Consider the following 19,246-nt stretch of genomic DNA (forward strand, 5'->3'; position numbering starts at 1 on the left):
AATGTAGTTTTTCTTTTCTTTTCTTTTCTTTTCTTTTCTTTTCTTTTCTTTTCTTTTCTTTTCTTTTCTTTTCTTTTCGTTATATTACGTTGATATGTATAAGCACTTTACGTTATTATTTATTTATTTACATTTTATTATTCAGCGAGCATGTATGATAGACAGATTTTGTCTTATTGTTTTCTGTATTTATTACATTAAACATTCATATGCAGTTAACTTGTGTTTAAAACACACTATATTGCCTGTTTAAACCAATGATAATTTTAGACAGAGTAGAGGATTGTATTTGTTTAGGATGAAAGACTATGCCCGCCGTGACTTTTATTTTGACACACAGCCCACATTCAAAGATCAGAGTCGAGCCCCTCTCCAACAGAGCAGAGATAAACAAGCTGCAGACGGCAGTTGTGTCTGTGGTGTATTCAAGCGTTACAAATACAAAACTCAAAACTCGGATTGCAGTGATTTAATTGGAGAGATGGTGAACGCAGCAAAGAAAAGGTAAGGCCTTTGTTTCACTAGAGCATTTATATATTTATAAGCATTTTTTTCGTGTGGGTTTAATAATAAGCGATAAAAAAGGGGAAACCAGGTCGATGTATGCATGGCCTCATGAGCGTGCAGTCGGTTATTGTTCTAATTTATATTAGCTTTAGGTTTAGCTCATAGTAATAGGTCCTTGTTTTCTTTGTCATATGTATCTTGAAATGTATTGAAATTGCGGTTGTTTTGGCCGGAGTGATTGTTTGTTGCATATATTTGTAAAGACAATAGGCTATATGTTTTATTGTAAACAGCGTTTAAAATAATAAACATAGACTCTGAAGTTTTAAAAGTGATGTGTTTTGTACCAGTAACGTCCTTTAAACAAGAAAAACAGGTCCGAGTGGTCTTTAGGACCACATGGTCAGTAAAACAGCTTGAAGTGAAGACTGTGTTCTTGGCTCCTGTTTGCACATTCAGACTAATGATAAAGTCCTGTAATGGCAGCTTTGTTCTAAATGACTGTAATCTTGCATAATCCATGCCATGAGCTGTTTGTTAATAACTACTGTTTCATAAAGAAATCTGGTTAACCCTTTCACATTCAGCTGGCTGATAAATAAGATATGATAAAGAGCACCTTTACAGAAGTAAGGACGCAAAAAGGGTGAATTAAGGAAAATTGTGGCACTATCAAAATTGTTCCACTTTGCCCAGTGTATGATATTACAGAAGTAATGCTTGAAAAGCATATTTCATCAGATTTTGCCCAAACAACAACTTCTGTTGTTCCTCTTTTATGCAAAACATGATGTTCCTTAAGTTTTTGAATTTTCAGCCTAATGTATTTGAATCTAAACTAACTTTCTTTTATTTAGAGAGCATTATATCTTCTTTAAACAATTTTATTAACGGTTTATTTTTGGTCTATGTGAATATTTAAAGAAAATTGTTTGTCTTTAGGTTTTGTAATTGTAATTTATTAATGTAATTGTTTTATTCTTCTTTAAAAAAATACTTTTAATGGCCATATTTTTGAAAGTCAAAACATTCTATACTTTGTACTGGCATCAAAAATACATTAATTGTTTGGTACATTGTGTTCAGCAATTAATTACAAAAACATAACATTTGAGCATTTTTTTAATGGAAGAAAAACGTAATATATTCTGCATATGTTTGTGTTTCATTTAAATGTTAGTACATAGTGGTTAAAGACATTTAAAATAAAGTGAGACCAATTAATCGCATGAAAGCTATGTATGCTTATTCTAAAAGAATGATGAGGCTGTTTAAATTATGAGTGGCACATCACATCACAAGACATGCCGACTTCCTAAAAGTATTTTGTATCTATCAACATATCTGAAGTACACACATTCGGTATGAAGTAAATAGGCCAGAGAACATTTTGTTCTCTGCTGTCTTGATATAGCAGAGACTACTGCCTGTGTTCAGCTTTACTATTGGCAAGGCTCCCGTTGTCTCCCCCTCCCGTCACCGTGCAAACGAACTTAGCTGAACCTCTCACACACCCTCGCTCGCTCAGCCAGTCAGAGGAACTGCATGTGTCTCAACAGAGCAGTTTGAAAGAGTCCCAGAGCTGCATAAGCATGCAAGAATCACAAAATCAGTCCTATAGAAAACAAACGTCCCATAACATTCATCTGACACGCTTAACTAATACCACAAGGTTGACGACTGATGAAAAAGTAAAGAAAAGAAAAATTCACTGCATATCCACCACAAGTTTGCAGAGAGAACACTGTGTTCCTGAAACAGACTAAATGAGAAAACAAAGACTTTCACATACAGACACATGGTATGGACATATTAATATTGTAACTTTGTAATTTTTTACATTTAAAGGAAAAGTTGGGTGCTTTAAAGTACTGGTTGAAGTCATAAGGTGACATTTACTCCATGCATCAAACTCTATAACAGTCATAAAGCTTCATATGCTGATGTACCGCCAGCTTCATATCAATCAGTATAACATCTGACATATGAACATTCCTCCTTTATCCCGTGAGGTTCAGTGGAGTTCGTTTGAACAGGCTGGGATGGGTTGTATCGTACTTCCAGTTCCACCAACACTGATTTGGGGTGTTGACATTTTACCAAAATGCATAATAACACTCACAGTAAATCCCTAACCATACAACCAGCTCAAGGGTTGGGCATGACTGTTGTGACGTAGCTCAAGGACACTGTGTTCCTGAATTTATTTACAGCAGCTTTGGCACAAGAGTGTTAAGATCACGTTCACTGCATTACATGGTGGTTCAAAACACTGGGGGCAGTTTAGCAAAAAAAACAAACAAACAAATACTCTGTAATGATACAAAATATTTCTATTTCAAATAAATGTTGTTGCTTCCACAAACCTTTTTTAATATTGATAATAGCACATGTTTCTTAAGCAACAAATCAGCATATTAAAATGATTTCTGAAAAATCATGAGACACTGATAACTGGAGCAATCTTATAAAAATAACAAATATTGTTTTTTATATATATATATATATATATATATATATATATATGTGTGTAAAATATTTATTGCTATTTATTTATAACATTCAGTATTGGTTTTTTTTTAAAACACAAGCATTACAAACAAACACTAAATTGAAATCAGTCTGTTTAAATGCTACTAGTAAATTTAGGAATTACAACATTATAATGTACAAATGTATGACAAATAAATATGCATTATGATATTTGGCAAAGATTAAATGTTTGCACTCGACATTCATGTACATGTATTTCATCATTCATATATATATATATATATATATATATATATATATATATATATATATATATATATATATATATATATATATATGAATGATGAAATACAATTTTTTTTAACAGTCCTACAGAATAAATAACTCTCCAGAGTCATCATAAATGTGATGGATGTGCTCTTTCGGTGTATTTTTAGAAGGGGTTATGGTAGGTTTCAGTGATGGTCATTCTGTACGAGTTTGTCCCGCTGTGACCACTGGCTGAGACTGGATTATTGTGTAATCTGATGTGGTCGCCTGGGGCTTCAAATTGGATTCTGGGTCTTGCTTCAGCTTGTCTATTACATTTAGTTTTTTGTTCTGACATAAAACTTGTGTTAACTGATTTCCATCTTGATAAGATTGTACAGTATGTACTGTACAAGGATAATCATCTGAATTGAGTTTTCGTCACTCAGAGCAAAAGGCTTTTTTTATTTGACGTCATTGTTTTATATGGTGCCGCTTACAAAAAACTTAACAAACCATTTTAGCTTTGGCAGATTAGCATTGATTGTTCTGTTTTAAGACTTTAGCCTTTTTTTTTTTTTTTTTTTTTTGGCATAATATTTCCGTGAAATGGCATTATTATTGTTCACCAAATTATCTGTTCTTCAATGCTCTTTTTCCAACATCGCTGTCTTGGTTTTATGCCCCGTTGTTATAATTAGAGTCATGTGCTTACAAATCTAGGGCAGTGATACATGACTGTTTGTTTATTCTGGCTGTGCAAGTCCTTATACAGACTTTTTCCTGACAGTGTTGTATGTATTTTTTTTTTTTTTTTTTGATACACCAAAGTATGTACAGAGCCTGACTTGACTGACCACAGACTACGTGCGGACTGAAACTGTGAGGCTTGAGCCCAGCCTGTGCAGACATGTTGTACGGCATTTCTGTCCTGTTTACTGCACCATGAAATACAATAACGCAATAAATCAATGCCGATAGGAGAGCTAATTATGTTCTGACAGTAGGACATTTACTTTAGACATACGGGTTTGGATTAAATGTTTTACTAGTTATGGATTACTTTGGAAAGAAACTAATACTTTTATTCAGTGAGGATAGAGCATTAAATTGATCAAAACTGGCAGTTTAGATGTTTTATATTAAGATTTCTATTACAAACAAATGCTGTCTTTCTGAACTTTCTATTAATCAAAGACTCTTTAAAGAAGAAACTAATCACCAATATGCATATATATCTGAAGGAACTGTTTGTTTATTATGCCGAAAAAAAGTATGCGCTGAGAGTTTGGCAACTGTTTGATGGGTCATTTTGGAATGTCAGGGTCGGCAGAGTTCAGTCCTGTTCAAAGCACAAAGGAGGTCAGAGACCGAGGGCTGGGAGGGTCTCTGTCCGATAGGAAGCCTGGGGGAGGGCCTTTTCTACATACTTAAGGCCAGTGGAGGAGGGGAGCGCGAGTGAAAGGCACAGACTGAGGGCTTTCTCCCTTCATTTTGAAAAGTTTATCTGGGGCTCACTTTTTGGCGAGACTAGGATACACAGAGCACCAGAACACACCAATTACAGCTGGGGGAGTTTTGTTGAGGAGAAACAAAGAACAAGATGTAAGAGTTTGAAAGAACAGAATGTTTTTTGCTGTTATTGTGCAAATTTTTTCGGATTTGGAAAAACGGTGGAAACTGCTAATTTATCAATGACATTGCAAAAACTTGATTTTCTTCTTTAGCTTCCTGTTTAAGGATTGGATATTCCGAGACAATTTTAAATAAGTGTGTTGTTCTTGTTTTTTCTTATTTAGGCCCAGTATGGAGCAGCGGAAGGTGCGTTCACGTGACGCGGCACGCTGTAGGAGGAGTCAGGAGACGGAGGTGTTTTATGAGCTGGCCCACTCACTACCCCTTCCACGACGTATCGCCTCCCACCTGGACAAAGCTGCCATCATGAGGGTGGCGCTCAGCTACCTGCGCATGAACCGCTTGATTCAATCAGGTGGGTTCTGCTGAAATCCTGCTGCCGTACGAGGTCTAGCAGTGGTCCTCGGTTGGTAGAAACCTAAAATGAGCCACAGGTCTGCGTTAATAGAGTTATGACAGCAGGCAGAAAAAAACAAAGTTATAAGTGCAACTAAATATAATCATGCATAGTTGGGTTCAGAGATGTTTGCAGTATTTTGGAGCAAATACATCTCTATTGAACAAGTGAAAAGACAAAACGTTCCCAGAATCCATTAAACCTGGGTTAACATTCGACTGGGATAAACCTGGTTTGAACTGACCACAATAAGATTGTGCAGGCAGTTACTGGTTGCATAAAAAATGTTCTATTATAATTTCTAAATTACTTTACTGTCATTCTTGATGAATGAAAGTGTTAAAAATCTTACTGACCCCAAACCTTTGAATGATGGCGTGTATAGCTTCTATAGGAGCATGGATTGTATACTGTAATATTCTTTGCCTAGTATTTATTTACTAATGTTAATATTTCATTCTTGTCACATCCAGCTGGGCCAACCAAAACACCGACTGAAGAAACTGAGAAACCCACTGATGCCTTTTATCAGCAGGCACTGGCGGGCTTTATTCTGGTGATGACTGAGGAAGGGGACATGGTCTTCCTCTCAGAGAGTGTCAGCAAATACATCGGCATAACACAGGTAAGTGCCACCCCTGCATAATGAAACCAAAACGGTGTGAATTTCACCAAGTTTAGAATTTCAAACATGTTGGCTGCAGTTTAAGCATGTGGGCCAGGAACAATGCCACTTTGGATTCCTCTGCTGTTTTATGATGAGGCACAATGTTCATGTTACATGTGTGACCAAAACCCTTAGAATAGGTTTGTTTCCTGGGGGACAAATGCAGTCTAATGTGTTGTTTTGCTGTGTTCTGCCAGGAGGGAATTACAATGTTTCATGTAGGTTAGCATTGAATAATGAATGAAAGAAATCAGTACAGAAATCAAAAATTTGTATGGAGCATGATTTATGTCAATAATAATTAATACAAAAGACACAATGCACACATGCATAACCTTGAAATCTTATACATATGACCTACATTAAATGAGTTGCATTAATAGTTCATCTATTCACGCTGAAACCTGTTCAGCTGATTTTATTCCTGTGCATCAGTGCAATGCATATTCCAGACAATTTTTTCAAGTATGCTGTAAATGTAAGAAGAAGAAAAAATGCAAAGACAAGTTGGTCACATGTATGACATTTTGTATAAATTTATGTGCAAATTTTTCTTTTTATACTGTCAATTATGTTTTTAACTTTTTTCATATGTGGTTTTGTACAGCTGGAGCTGCTTGGACAGAACGTGTATGAATTTGTTCATCCCTGTGACCAAGAAGAATTACGAGACATCCTTGCCACAAGACCTGGTAATAAAACATTTTTAGGCCAAATGATCTTTTCGCTAGAATTTAGCTGCTATTAATTTAGCTCGACTGACAAGGAGAATTTTTTTTTTTCATATTCAGGCGTTTCAAAGAAAAAGACAGCGAAGGCGACCGAACATAATTTTTTTCTTCGGATGAAGAGCACACTCACCCACACAGGAAGAACAGTTAATATCAAGTCTGCAACCTGGAAGGTACACAAACTGTGAACATTATTTAAAAAGAACTTTTTTTCGTCCTGTAATATTAAATGTGTTTTAGGCAGGAAACTATAGAAAGAAAGGGTGTGCAGATGACCCAAGCCACATTCAAACTCATAGAAGTGCCATTGTGTCAGCATGCACTGCTTTTTAGTTTTGTTTCCATAAAACATTTGATAGCGTGACTAGGTTTAATCAATACTGAGGTTGACGTTCTTTAGCTATTTTCACACGCAGCACCTGTTAGCTCATCTTTAGCGGGGGTAGATTGCTCTGAGGGGTATGTAGGACAGTATCAGCATTACCACTTCACATCAGCCCGGCTCTTTGTTGAGCTATGGGGTCAAATCCCCCCGAGTGCTCAAAACAGGAAACAAATATAACAAAGACAGACATCAAGCTACATTCAATGCCAAGCCAGGAGGCACTGGTCCAGCTCGACCGCTTGCTTCGCACATCATGTTGCACTATATTGTGTTTTAATCTTGTAATAACCTGCTTTTTGTTGTGAAATGAACAAACAGTAAGTATGAAACTTGGATTAAGATGTAAACTGAATGAACTTATTTCAACTTAAATAATTTACTCTAGTCTTCCGTCATGATCCTTCAAAAATCAGTCTAATATACTTAATTTATGCACAGGAAACATTATTATTACCTGCTGAAAATTTTAAGGGCTCTTTAATGAATAGAAAGTTCAAAAGAACGGCATTTATTTAAAATAGAACTCATTTTTAATCGTAAATGTCTTTGCTGTCACTCTTTATCAATTTAATGGATCCTTGTTGAATAAAATAGAAATAAAATCACCCTTTTATGCGACTTCTAAATTGCATTGTATATTTATCCAAAGTACAGTTTGGAATTGCTTTATAGTTTTGCTATTTTCTATTAAAAATTCCATTTAAAGTATTTTTCCATTTCTTCTTTTAGGTCCTTCATTGCACAGGACACATGCAGACGATTAGCGGCGATGGGGAGAATGCACCCCCTGCTGGCAGCTTCCTGACCTTGCTGTGCGAACCCATTCCTCACCCCTCCAGCGTTGAATTCCCACTAGACAGCAGCACTTTCCTCACACGCCATAACATGGATTTGAGTTTCACACAATGTGATGGACGGTAAGAGGCATATAAATGCAATAAATCATCTCCATGCTTATTTTCTCAGAAGTACACAATACACACTCAAGGTCATAAAAGATCAAAGAAATCTCATGATAGTGCAGTGTCTTAATAGCTCCACTCCAGCGGGTCAGCTGAGTTTCTCTGTGTAGGTGTGCACTCCGTTCACCTCTTTGAAGCAGTGGTATACCGCGTCCAAATTTGCCTTCCTACTCATGGTTTAATCTACCCACACATGTAAAAGTGAATCTAATGTTACTCACTCAATCTGCAAACCTAAATGAGCCTTGTAGCTGCTGATGTTTTTGAAATGCATATGTGTGGCAGCTGAAGACAGAATTCATTCATGGTGTGAGAATCCATGTGACTTGGGTTTCATGTGTTTTTCTCTCGGCTTGCACTTAGGGCACTGTGTATTTATAGTATCTTAGTGTTGGGATCAGATGCTTACTTGAGCTTTGATAGTGAGTTTGCAGTCCAGAATAATTGCAAATCATATCCTGTTATTTTAGTCTTTGTTGAATTGTCCTGAGAAGCTTCATGACTGGTGTGGTTCAACTCCCACACAAATGATGACCGTTTGAAAAGTTCATTAAATCAACCAGCTCGTGAAAGACTCACTGAAAACAGTCAGAACACTTTCTTACTCTCTTACTGAACTGCTGGCTGAACTTACTGAAGGTTAAATTGTTGTAATTGCTGACTAATTGCTCTTATGACAATGTCTTCAATGGAATAAATCAATGAAGCAAAGTGGTGCAAGTGTAGCAGTATATAAAATCTTTACCATGTATTTTTTTGCTGAATGAAAGCTTTTACTTTTGGTTTCAGTAAAACAATATTTTGGTGCATCACTATAATAAATTATATTAAAATAAGCAATAAAGTTAGGAGACTTGAAATACTTATTGACCACTTTCTGTGTTTACAGAGTCACTGAGCTCATTGGATACCAACCCGATGATCTGATTGGCCGGTCTGCCTATGAGTTTTATCACGCCCTTGATTTTGATCATGTGATCAAGAGTTTACACATCTGTAAGTTTAAGTTAATCTTTTTTCATAATACATTCAGTCTCAACCATAACTCACCCAGTGAACAACTTCAACTATAATGATGATGTGTTCTAAACTGTTAAACTCTTTCCTTTATATTTTCCTTTGCACTTGCAGTGTTCTCCAAGGGCCAGGTGTGTACCAGCCATTACCGCTTCCTGGCAAAGAATGGAGGATTTGTCTGGACTGAGACTCAGGCCACTGTCCTTTACAACAGCAGGACCTCTCAACCCGAGGCTGTAGTCTGCCTCAACTTTATCCTCAGGTACCTCAGTCAGACTTGGTGTAACATCTGTGTCATGTGCCCTACTGTATAGTAGATCATGGCATTTCATTGCTTATTATAGTATAAGAAATGCTATTATAGGTTTTATAGACATGCACACTTTAAGTAGAATACAAAAGGCAACATTTCATATTCTGCTCAACAAATGCTTTTTAATGGTTTCAGTTGACAATAATAACCCTGGTGTGCATGATGTTTCTCTCTTTCACTGGCAGTGGTGTAGAAGAGGCGGATGTTGTGTTCTCATTAGAACAGACCTGTGAGAAACCTAAGCCCAGAGCTGAGAAGCTGAGCGTGCTGAAGGAGGAGGAGGAGGACTCCGACATGGAGGAGGAGAGCAGCACTGCGAAACTCTTCCTCCAGATGAAGGAGAACCCGGAGGAGTTACAGCAGCTGGCACCTCATTCTGGAGACGCGGTCATTTCCCTAACAGGTGCTCAAAACCATGCTTTTCTACGGAATTGGAATGTTTGCTGTTGGTCTTCTAAAACTGATTTGGTTGTGCATGTGTGCACACAGTTGGAATGCCATCCTAATAATGCTTTATATTATTCACAGACTGCGTGGAGTTGTCCTTCTGCTGTCCATCTAGTCCCAACACTGTCCCAGAATGCCCTCAGGACTTCTGTACGCCCGAACTCCGTCAGCTCCTTTCTCCAATATTCGACAGGCCCACCAAATCTCCACCCGCTGCGGTGTGTATGCGAGTTCAGTTTTTAGTTTGGGTATTGTTGATGTTTTGAATGGTTTATCTGACATTTTAATGGTCTGTTTCAGAGCCCCGCTGAAGAGCTGCCCATGGAGATGGAAGAGGTGGAGAAGTTCTTTGCCCTCAAACCAGAGGGGAGCGTAACTCTGAAAGGGCAATCAGAGGTAGTTCTCAAAGTGGTTTTTAGATCTCTTTTCAAACATCTCAGAAGATTAGTTATGGGTGTTTTAACACTGTCATTTTCTGACAGGCTATGGATGAGCTTGATTTGGACATGTTTGCTCCATATATCTCAATGGATGATGACTTCCAGTTGACCTTCCTGCCCCAGGGAGAAATGGCTGTACCATCAGATATGCTGATCTGTAACACTTCAAGGAAACGGTAAAAATCAATGATAATTTCAGTATATTTAGATTGTTTCTAATCTGGTAGAATGTACAAGAATTGTTCAGAAGTTTGGGATTGGTAAATATTGAATGTAGGATATTTTGAATGTGTTAATGGAAGTAAAAAAATGAGGTAATATTGTGGAAAATTATTACAATTTAAAATGGCTGTTTTCTATTTGAATATATGTAAAAAGTCGCAAATTTTTGAACGGTAGTGTATAAGACATGTATTTAATCCACGTCTTTCTCCACAATAGATGTTTGGAAGATGAGGAGGAAGATGACATTCCTGTTCTGGCTGCCAAACAGGAGAAGAAACGAATGAGCGCCTCCATAGAGGAACAGCTTCTGCTCAGCCACACAATACTAGTAAGGAAAAATTATGTTTATTTTATTTTTTAACCTTCACTTCTTTAGCTTCATTCACACAAAAGCACTTGTTATAGACCATATGTTTAAGACTGTGATTTGTGTTGTGTTTTTAGAGTAGCTTGTCCGATGATGGTTCGGAAGAATTCGAACCACCACCTCAAAAGCGAAGTCAGCTTTTGACCGACAGGGACCCGCTGCTGGGCGGAGCGCAGGCATTGTGCGATACAGCAGGTACGCTGCCTATTTTAAACAGTCTTGTCCTGTAGAAAATATGATTTGTTTATAATCTAACTCGTTTTATTTATTTTATCATTAACAGCTCTCATAAGGGACACCTTCTTGTCACGCCCACCTGACTTAAAGAGACCCATTGCTGAAACAATCCCATCCCTCACTTGAAGAGAAAACAATGTGGACGAGTCATCAGCGATTACACTGATCACTAACAAAGAGGGTTACGAATGACCCTCTTCACGCTCCGCATGTATCAACATAACATGTATTACAGAGAGTGACCTTTTACGCACAAAACACAGGAGGAAAATTGGCCTAGACTCTCTGTCCATTACATATGTCAATGTGTTAACTAATATGTCTTTTCTTTTTTCTTATTTTAATTTGTTTTTGCCCAAATACTATAAGCAAGAGTAGTAAAAATAGACTTTAGTTAGTAGAATTAGTAGAATAAAGTGATTGGTAATGAGTTCTCAACAGATTTGTATGGTGCTCTGATCTCCCCTCGTTTTCTGCCGTCCAATCCGAATTCGTCCAGAGCACAAATGTGGCCGAAGTAGGTTCGAAATTGAAGATATACTGGTCAGGATATGTTAGAAATAGTATACACATGTTGTTCTACCACTTGTAGCCTTAATCTAAACCTATAATCTCATAACTTCAAGCATAGCCTCACTTGACTGTAAGCTTATCAGAAAGAAGTTAAACGAGAGGACTTCTTACAGCGGCTCTGTCTAATATCACGGGTTAGAGCGGTGAAGGACTGACTTTGGGTGGATGTGATCATGCTTCTGGGTTCATAGATTATTCACTGAGGCCGTAGCTGAAAAACGCAACAAAAACTCTATTGGTGATCATCTTTTTATAAAGCATTTTATATACTTTTGCAACTACAACTTGTAAGTGAATATATATATGTTATGTGTCTTTGGTGTTAAACTACAAATATTACTGTTGTCTGTTCTTAAGTCACTTCCAATATGATCTGTAATGGTTTTCAAAGAGGCTATGGTGTTGACGCTGAAGTCGTATTGACCGAAAACCTTGTCTGATGTCTTTTTGAATCCTAAAATGAGATGCTAACACGACAGATATGCTAATCAGTTGGTTAAAAGTGTTTGCAGCAAGCGATTGTCTGGTTTTGTCGGTTGTTGATGTTCCTAGATCATCTTTTGTGCAGCAAAGGCTCTTTTTCCATTACTGTGAATCAGATATTTTCCCTTGATTTCTGTAGCTAGTACAAACATGACTCAAGGGGGCTTATTCAAATGGTGTCCAGTAATACACATGCCCATGCATTTTTGCATCATTTATTTCCAATGTACTTACACCTTGTATTGAATGACAAATAAATAAAAACTTTAAAATGCATTCCAAAGTTTTTTTGTTTTTTTTTACGTGCAAACCTCAAAACAATCACAAGCACATTTCCTCATTGAATATTCAAAAGCTTTCATTGTTTTCTACACTTTTTTTTTAGGTTTGCCACTCAACTCTATTAATTGAATACATTTGGTCTAAATGGATGTTTTGTAAGAAACCGTTCACACAGAACGCGTTCATGCATTCAAAAACACAAGACCTAGCAGCGGGAAGAATGCACGATTTCGATACTTTTTTTAATGCATACACACACACCCACACACACACACACACACACATATATATATATATATATATATATATATATATATATATATATATATACATAATTATTATTAATAATAATGATTAAAAATTACATATATTATTAATAATAATGATTATAAAGTAAATGTATTATATATATATATATATATATATATATATATATATTTTTTACAAAAGCTTCTTTAAAAGCGTATTTGAACCTGACTTTAAAAACGTACTAGTGAATAAGTTGCTGTGCAACCGATCAACATGCCTACATTACATAATGTAATTAAAAATGTCAATAAGAAATCTGAATTATGAACCATATTAATAGACCTCATTTAGCGCTTTGCATGCATACATTTTCAACGACAAAACTGGTCTGTTATAAACCATGTGGTTAATCAATAAAAGATTGCTATGTTATTTTGCTTATTTAGTAAACGGCGTACTATATTTCCAACAATCTTTAATAAGGATTAACAATAAACAAAACGTTACCTTGCACGTGTGTGCAGTACTGCGTTTGACCTTTAGATGGAGGTAAGGCCTGCTGCCAAGTCTCTACAAGGCAAAACAGTTACAGTTTTTTTTCTTGTCAGAGAACTAAAGTCGCCAAATATTAGCAGAATGTTCTATAAACAATTGAGCAAGAGCAAGTGTCACCTTGGGTTGCTCCAGACTGCAAGAATTAAACCAGATGGCGAGCAGGTTTTACTATATTTAACTCGTTTGAAGATTTGCCAACTTTTAGTTGCAGAGTCAGGAAACCGGTTTTGCATTAACATGATCTTTAGTTTTGTTTACAGAGGCTTTATGTAGGTCAAGTGTAAGTGTGTAGGCCTATCTCTGTTACTCTCTGTTTCTATAACACATTTCTCATGATATCCTCTTCTGAGTCTCGACTTTTAACCCACCGTCGATCTTTTTGCTCAAACTACATTAAAAACAACTGTTAACAATCTAGGACACTGTATTAGAGCTGTTGTCAACCACACCATTACACGCAAACCACTGGAAATGTTAGCTTTAGCAAGTTTTAGCGGTTATAATAACCTCAGAATGTGTCATAAAAGAATATTTTTTTATATATGTGTGTGTTAAACACCACTCACAGACCACAGAAAGATTTAAAATCCTCTTTAATAGCAAGTATTCCATTCATAAAGTTACAAATGTATTATTATTATTACCTTTACATATACTATTTGTGCAGAATTATATACACGATGTAAATGATGTAAATGTTACATATCATAAAATGATTAACAAATAAAACCACACGAAACATTCAAAGCCCATTCAGCAAGCATACTTCAAGTCAGTTCCCCTGTTCAATATGTTAACGCCATATTTAACAATATATAAATCTGTTCAGGTGGAAGGAATTATAATAAAATCATATGTACTACATCCATCAGTCAACAGGCACAATCCAGATCCAGCTTTTTGATTCAGTCAATCTAAATGCTCTGAGAAATACTGAATGAGGTGAAATCATATTATTTCCATGCTAATCTTAAGTCATAACTCTGAAAATGTAACTACACAACATTTCATTTTTACAGAAATGATTGCAACACCTACATCAAAATTCATATAGTAATCATAAAAATCCCCTCATGGAGGAGAAACGGAAACCATGTCTCCAGCTGGTCACTGAAAACATTGACATAATCAATATTACAGCACGTTACCAAGGAACACAAAATGTGTCTGACCAATGAAGTCATTGCGAAACATCTAAACCAGTTCTTCACTGGAATTTAAGCCAAAATGGATGAATCCACAATCAAATGCAGAAATAAAAGTCACATGGACTCCTGTGCAAGAAAACGAACAATCAGAAAGCTCAGGGTGAGTATATTAACGTCCAGTAATTAGTTGTTTTTATCAACAGAAAGTGCACTTTGCAAAGCCCGTTCGCCACTGTCGTTCTCAGTGTCTCTGGATCGTGATTGGACCTCTTCGTAAGGAGGCGGTGCAGTCTCTGTGCTCTGATTGGCTGCGTCGGTGCAGTGATTGGAATCGGGGCAGATGAGTGAAGTCAGCGGACTGTGTTCTGATGCATCCTGGGTCAGCAGGAGCTGAGTGGGTCCACGGAAAGGCGGGAGTCGCTGGCCCCAACTGCTGTAGATTGCCTCTTCATACGTGGGAAGAGACACAGGTAAGCCATCTACAACAAGGTCCAACTGATCCGAGGAACGCCTGATGAGAAAGACACAACGGTTAGTGTCACCCTGATAGTAAACATTGAACATGGGAATTTCTAATTTTCTAAAAACTGTAATATTTTGAATGAATGTTTCTATAGCAAGAACGTGCAAGAGTAACCATGTGCATTTCAGTTGTGTTTTTGTATTTTGGACGATAACTAGTGCAATGACATACCGTTGGTTTCGACAGGAGAATAGACGGGATTTGATGACCAAACAGGCTGTTGTGGTGAGAAGGAAGATGGACACTCCAATAGCAGTAGTACCCACACTTGGAATAGAGTTGACAGTGTTTTCTCTCTGTTCAGCTTGACCCTCTGTTAAAAAAAAAACACACACAAACCATTTAAAGACATCCGTCAAAGACCTTGACGTACAAATCAAGTCCGGATGCTAGGCTTTGGGAATAAACGGTTGAGCAAGGTTTACATCCTTTGAGTCAGATTCTATGACGGCAATGTTTTCCGAAGGCTTTACATGTGTGCATCACAGGAATAAAAGTAGTTCTGGTTAGTTTGGTGACTTTGCTAACTTCCTGCTCAAGCTGTTGGTTTCCTCTTGTGACATGTTTCAGCTCAGACAAGGAAGTGAGCGTGCTGAATGAAGCATCACGGTTTTTTCCCTCCTTAGGTTAGGAGTTAACTTCACTACCGGTGCCTGGAGCTTATTTAGGTCATTTATTAATGGTTCTGCTTTTGCAATGTCTTCCTCCAGCACATTTTCTTCATTCTGAATGCAGAACTATTGGACGTCTGATGCAAGATGGAAAACCTGCATACGCCGCTGCCAGTCTTTCACGTCAGTCTATTACTTCGGAAGACGGTAAATTCTTGGATTGCAGTGGTTGTGTCAAGTGTTCAAAAAGCAAACCCGGTTTTTTATTTTCTCTTACCTGATAGGGGCATGCAGTCGGGTATTGCGGGACGCCACTCTCCATGCTGACACTTTGACCGATGGTGGCGTTTGGGTAGAATGTAGCCGGTCTCGCAGAAAAAGCTAATGATGCTTTTTTGAGGGAAACCACGACAGGGAGAGGGTTCACAGCGGAAACCTCCATGCTCGGGTACGAGGGGGTGAGAGCAGTTCTTGCCTTGAAACCACAAAGATAAAACATAAATGACCTTGATAAGATCAAATTCAACTTCTATATGGAGTATTTGTGTTGTGTTGGTTTTCAATGGGTTTGAGAACTCTATTTCCTGTTTTTTTTCCCCCTGCATGACCATGAAATGGCAAATATTTTGCAAATATTAGCAAAGAAAGCGGTGAAAGTAATAACAATTATAGTCATAGTTGATAGTACTATTATAATATAAAATTCTAAATAATAATATTAATAATAATTCATGTTTTCTTTACAATAACCTATAATTATTCATCTTTTTCTTCATTATGATGACATTTTTTGCACATAACGTCTAGCAAATCTAGCAATTCTGTTAAAATATTTTTTTCTGATGAAATTTTAATTAAGACAAATATTGCATATTACAATCTTAGTTGTTCTAATAATTATGAATAAGTTAGAATAATATTACTAGAACTACTTTAATTCATATGCTTATCTGTTTAATAATTTTTTCAAGAATTAAAGACAGTTTAATAACTTTTCCAGTTTTCTTTTTTTTTTTTATCTTATTTTCCTCATTATGATTAGGAAGGTGTTATCACCCTTACATTTCAAACCTCACAAAAACATCTGTAAAATACATGCAGTCAAGACATTGTAATTGCACTTTTAATGCATTTTTGAATAAATTAATAGACTCAACTAGATTGGCCTATACGAAGTTTCATAAGTGATTATTGCCAAAATGATTAGTTTACAATCTTTACTAGTGGCTTTGAGAGGAAGCTAGCGGTTGGTTATCTGGAAGAGGAAGATGTGGGTTGCTAAAGGAAATTTTCATACCGGTTGTGAAGTCTGGCAGAGCTGCCAGCATGAGAGCCCCGCAGCTCAGAGCAGTACGCACACATGACCAGAGAGACAATCGCTGTGCAGACATCAAAACACCTAACCTGCTGACACAACAACAACAAAAAACAGCTCAGAAATCTGCAGGCATTCACTTGTCAGCAGTTTTCATTACAGAACAGAAACACAGGTCTGAGTCCTGCACCTACTGCATTGCAAGCTTTATTCAGAGATGTATTTTCAGTGCATTATATGTGTGACTAACAGGGTGTTTTAAACCATTAACCACATGTTGGAGAAGGGATGCATCTACAGCTGGCCGTGCAACAGCTGGCACACAGCACACCCAGAATGACACGCCTGTGACCCTAGAATAACATGCCTGCACAACCCGGGGTGCAATTTCTCATGCTAAAGGTGGCATTAAATGACAGGGCGTCAATTGATAGTGGTCTAAAAATGACTGTCAGTTTTGCCACAAGTGGAGCAAGATGTACACAAAACATCTCCAGAACCATAAACACTGAACACTTGCTTTGATTTCTGCAATGGTGGAGTCATCTGTGTAACATGCGGGATTGTCCCTTCTTGGCAGCTTGACATTTTCACACATAAAGCTTGGCACAAAACAGACCACAACGTGGGCGGCTTGCTGCCACCTCGTTTACTAAATACATGATTAAACTGTGGAACACTGGGAGTGTCTGCAAGAAGTGCATTTTGCACAAGGATTATGTGAACTGTAGGTTGTATTGTGCATTATGTATATTATTATGTATACTGTGTATAAGGAGAATATTGTGTAGGTATATTATGTTACTTAGGTCAAGACTGCAAACTGAACCAATAATCAGTTTGATCGATTCTCAGATTGTCAGTATTGAAATTATCAACAAATGCAATAAATGCAAAGCAGCTAAATAAATTAAATGCAAAAAAAATAAAATAAAAATAAAGCTAAATGTATATTTGCAGAAAGATATGAAATTTATTATGATTTATAATGCAGTTTGCATGGTCTCAATATATATATACACATTACATAATTTTTTTTTTTTTACTTATCGTATTGTTAAAATCAGAAATAAAATAATTTAACATCATCTGTCTATGACATTTGTTATGGAACACAAAAAATAAAATAAAATAAATCACTATCAGTCATATAAATATCAATTCATCTCTAAACAGTTTTCACTACAACATTACATTTTTGTATATGATGTTGTGACAAAATTATTTTGATCTGATTAATTTTCACTTAGAAATTGCTAGTAAATTTTATAAACAATTGCAAATTATTATTATTTTTTTAATTAAACATTAAATATTTAAGTTTTCTTGTAAACAAACACTCCAATTTTTTTTCTTAAAAATTCTCCAAATTGTAAATAAGTGTATGGAGTTAAAATGTGCCATTGATGTGTTATATTAAAACGCATTTTCTTTGAACTGGCATGTAAACAGTTAGTTATGGGTATGACGGGAAACATTACTGACATGTACGATAAAAGAGAACTGATCTTTGATTCTTCTGCTCTGCTAATCAAGCCATTCATCTAACAATGCTGATTCTGTTCGTCACTGCCCTTCACTATAACATTGTACAAAAACCACGCATGCTTTAATAGCACTGTTCACACGTTTACTGTAGGTCTGTGAAAAGGAAGACAGGTACACAAAAGCTCTATTGTTGCATCGTATTGTAAGGTAAAGTCTGATCCATAAAGAAACTCACCTGGCAATGCAGCTCGCGGTGATGTGAGGTTATAAAATCGTTCTAGTCCAGTCGTTTCTTTAGTGTGTTTTCATTTATGAGGGACTCGTCAAAGATTTAAGATGACTTAGCACACAACCTGTGCCCCCCAGTTGAATGGGACCTGATTCAACAAGTGCATCTATTACAGAGCAGCAGCTGTCAGATGACTCACTGCACAGCTGAGTTATCAAGCGCTGCTCGAGCTCTGATTGGTCGCCAGCCTGCGCCCCGCCCCACAGCGACGAGAAGGGACCGCCCACATTTGGCCGTCATATTCTGGAAACCGAAAGCAATTCGTGGAAAAGCATTACTGTGGTTTTATTATTTATACAAATATTTTTATGACCACACCTATAGCGCACCCGCTTCCCCATTTGGCTTAAAACCTGAGGAAGAGGCAGAAGACGGAAACAAGACAGAAGTGATAAAATACTGGGTGGATGCATTGAGCAAAAAGATGCACGGACGATAGATGCGTTTCAAAAGCGTGTGAACTGCCTAACTAGACTGCATTTCTGGGCATCATAGGCGCGCATCTAAACATTTTTCATATTATTCGTTTTGATATCATGACTGACGTTGACATATGTATATACACTCTTAAAAAAAGACAAATTAATATTAAAAAGCAGGGGTGTTCAACCATATATAATTTTTAGATTTTCTTTGTAATACATTTCTATTTTTTTTT

The 19,246-nt window shown here is 36.8% G+C and overlaps 2 protein-coding genes across 4 annotated transcripts; one reads left to right on the forward strand and one right to left on the reverse strand.

The window, feature by feature from the left end:
- Positions 1-348: 348 nt before the first annotated feature.
- Positions 349-12,404, forward strand: LOC113115010 (hypoxia-inducible factor 1-alpha-like). 2 transcript variants are annotated; one of them, XM_026282197.1, is made up of 15 exons: positions 349-504; positions 5,049-5,239; positions 5,755-5,906; positions 6,556-6,640; positions 6,740-6,852; positions 7,794-7,981; positions 8,916-9,022; positions 9,158-9,305; positions 9,542-9,759; positions 9,885-10,021; positions 10,104-10,199; positions 10,286-10,419; positions 10,685-10,796; positions 10,913-11,030; positions 11,119-12,404. In XM_026282197.1, the coding sequence occupies exons 1-15, from the start codon at positions 482-484 to the stop codon at positions 11,196-11,198; spliced, it is 1,902 nt and encodes a 633-aa protein (XP_026137982.1). In that variant the 5' UTR covers positions 349-481; the 3' UTR covers positions 11,199-12,404. The 2 variants fall into 2 exon arrangements, with proteins under 2 accessions (XP_026137982.1, XP_026137983.1); XM_026282198.1 differs by lacking the exon at positions 349-504 and adding an exon at positions 4,701-4,854.
- Positions 12,405-13,794: 1,390 nt separating this feature from the next.
- LOC113115012 (sushi domain-containing protein 6) lies at positions 13,795-18,767 on the reverse strand. 2 transcript variants are annotated; one of them, XM_026282201.1, is made up of 5 exons: positions 18,535-18,767; positions 16,794-16,903; positions 15,774-15,971; positions 15,057-15,198; positions 13,795-14,873 (listed from the first exon to the last, which is right to left on the reverse strand). In XM_026282201.1, exons 2-5 carry the CDS (start codon positions 16,885-16,887, stop codon positions 14,546-14,548), a joined length of 762 nt encoding a protein of 253 aa, XP_026137986.1. In that variant the 5' UTR covers positions 16,888-16,903; positions 18,535-18,767; the 3' UTR covers positions 13,795-14,545. The 2 variants fall into 2 exon arrangements, with proteins under 2 accessions (XP_026137986.1, XP_026137985.1); XM_026282200.1 differs by having other exon boundaries at positions 16,794-16,900; positions 18,535-18,761.
- Positions 18,768-19,246: the final 479 nt, after the last annotated feature.

The sequence above is a fragment of the Carassius auratus genome, chromosome 15 (genome assembly GCF_003368295.1).
Source record: "Carassius auratus strain Wakin chromosome 15, ASM336829v1, whole genome shotgun sequence".
Taxonomy (NCBI): domain Eukaryota; kingdom Metazoa; phylum Chordata; class Actinopteri; order Cypriniformes; family Cyprinidae; genus Carassius; species Carassius auratus.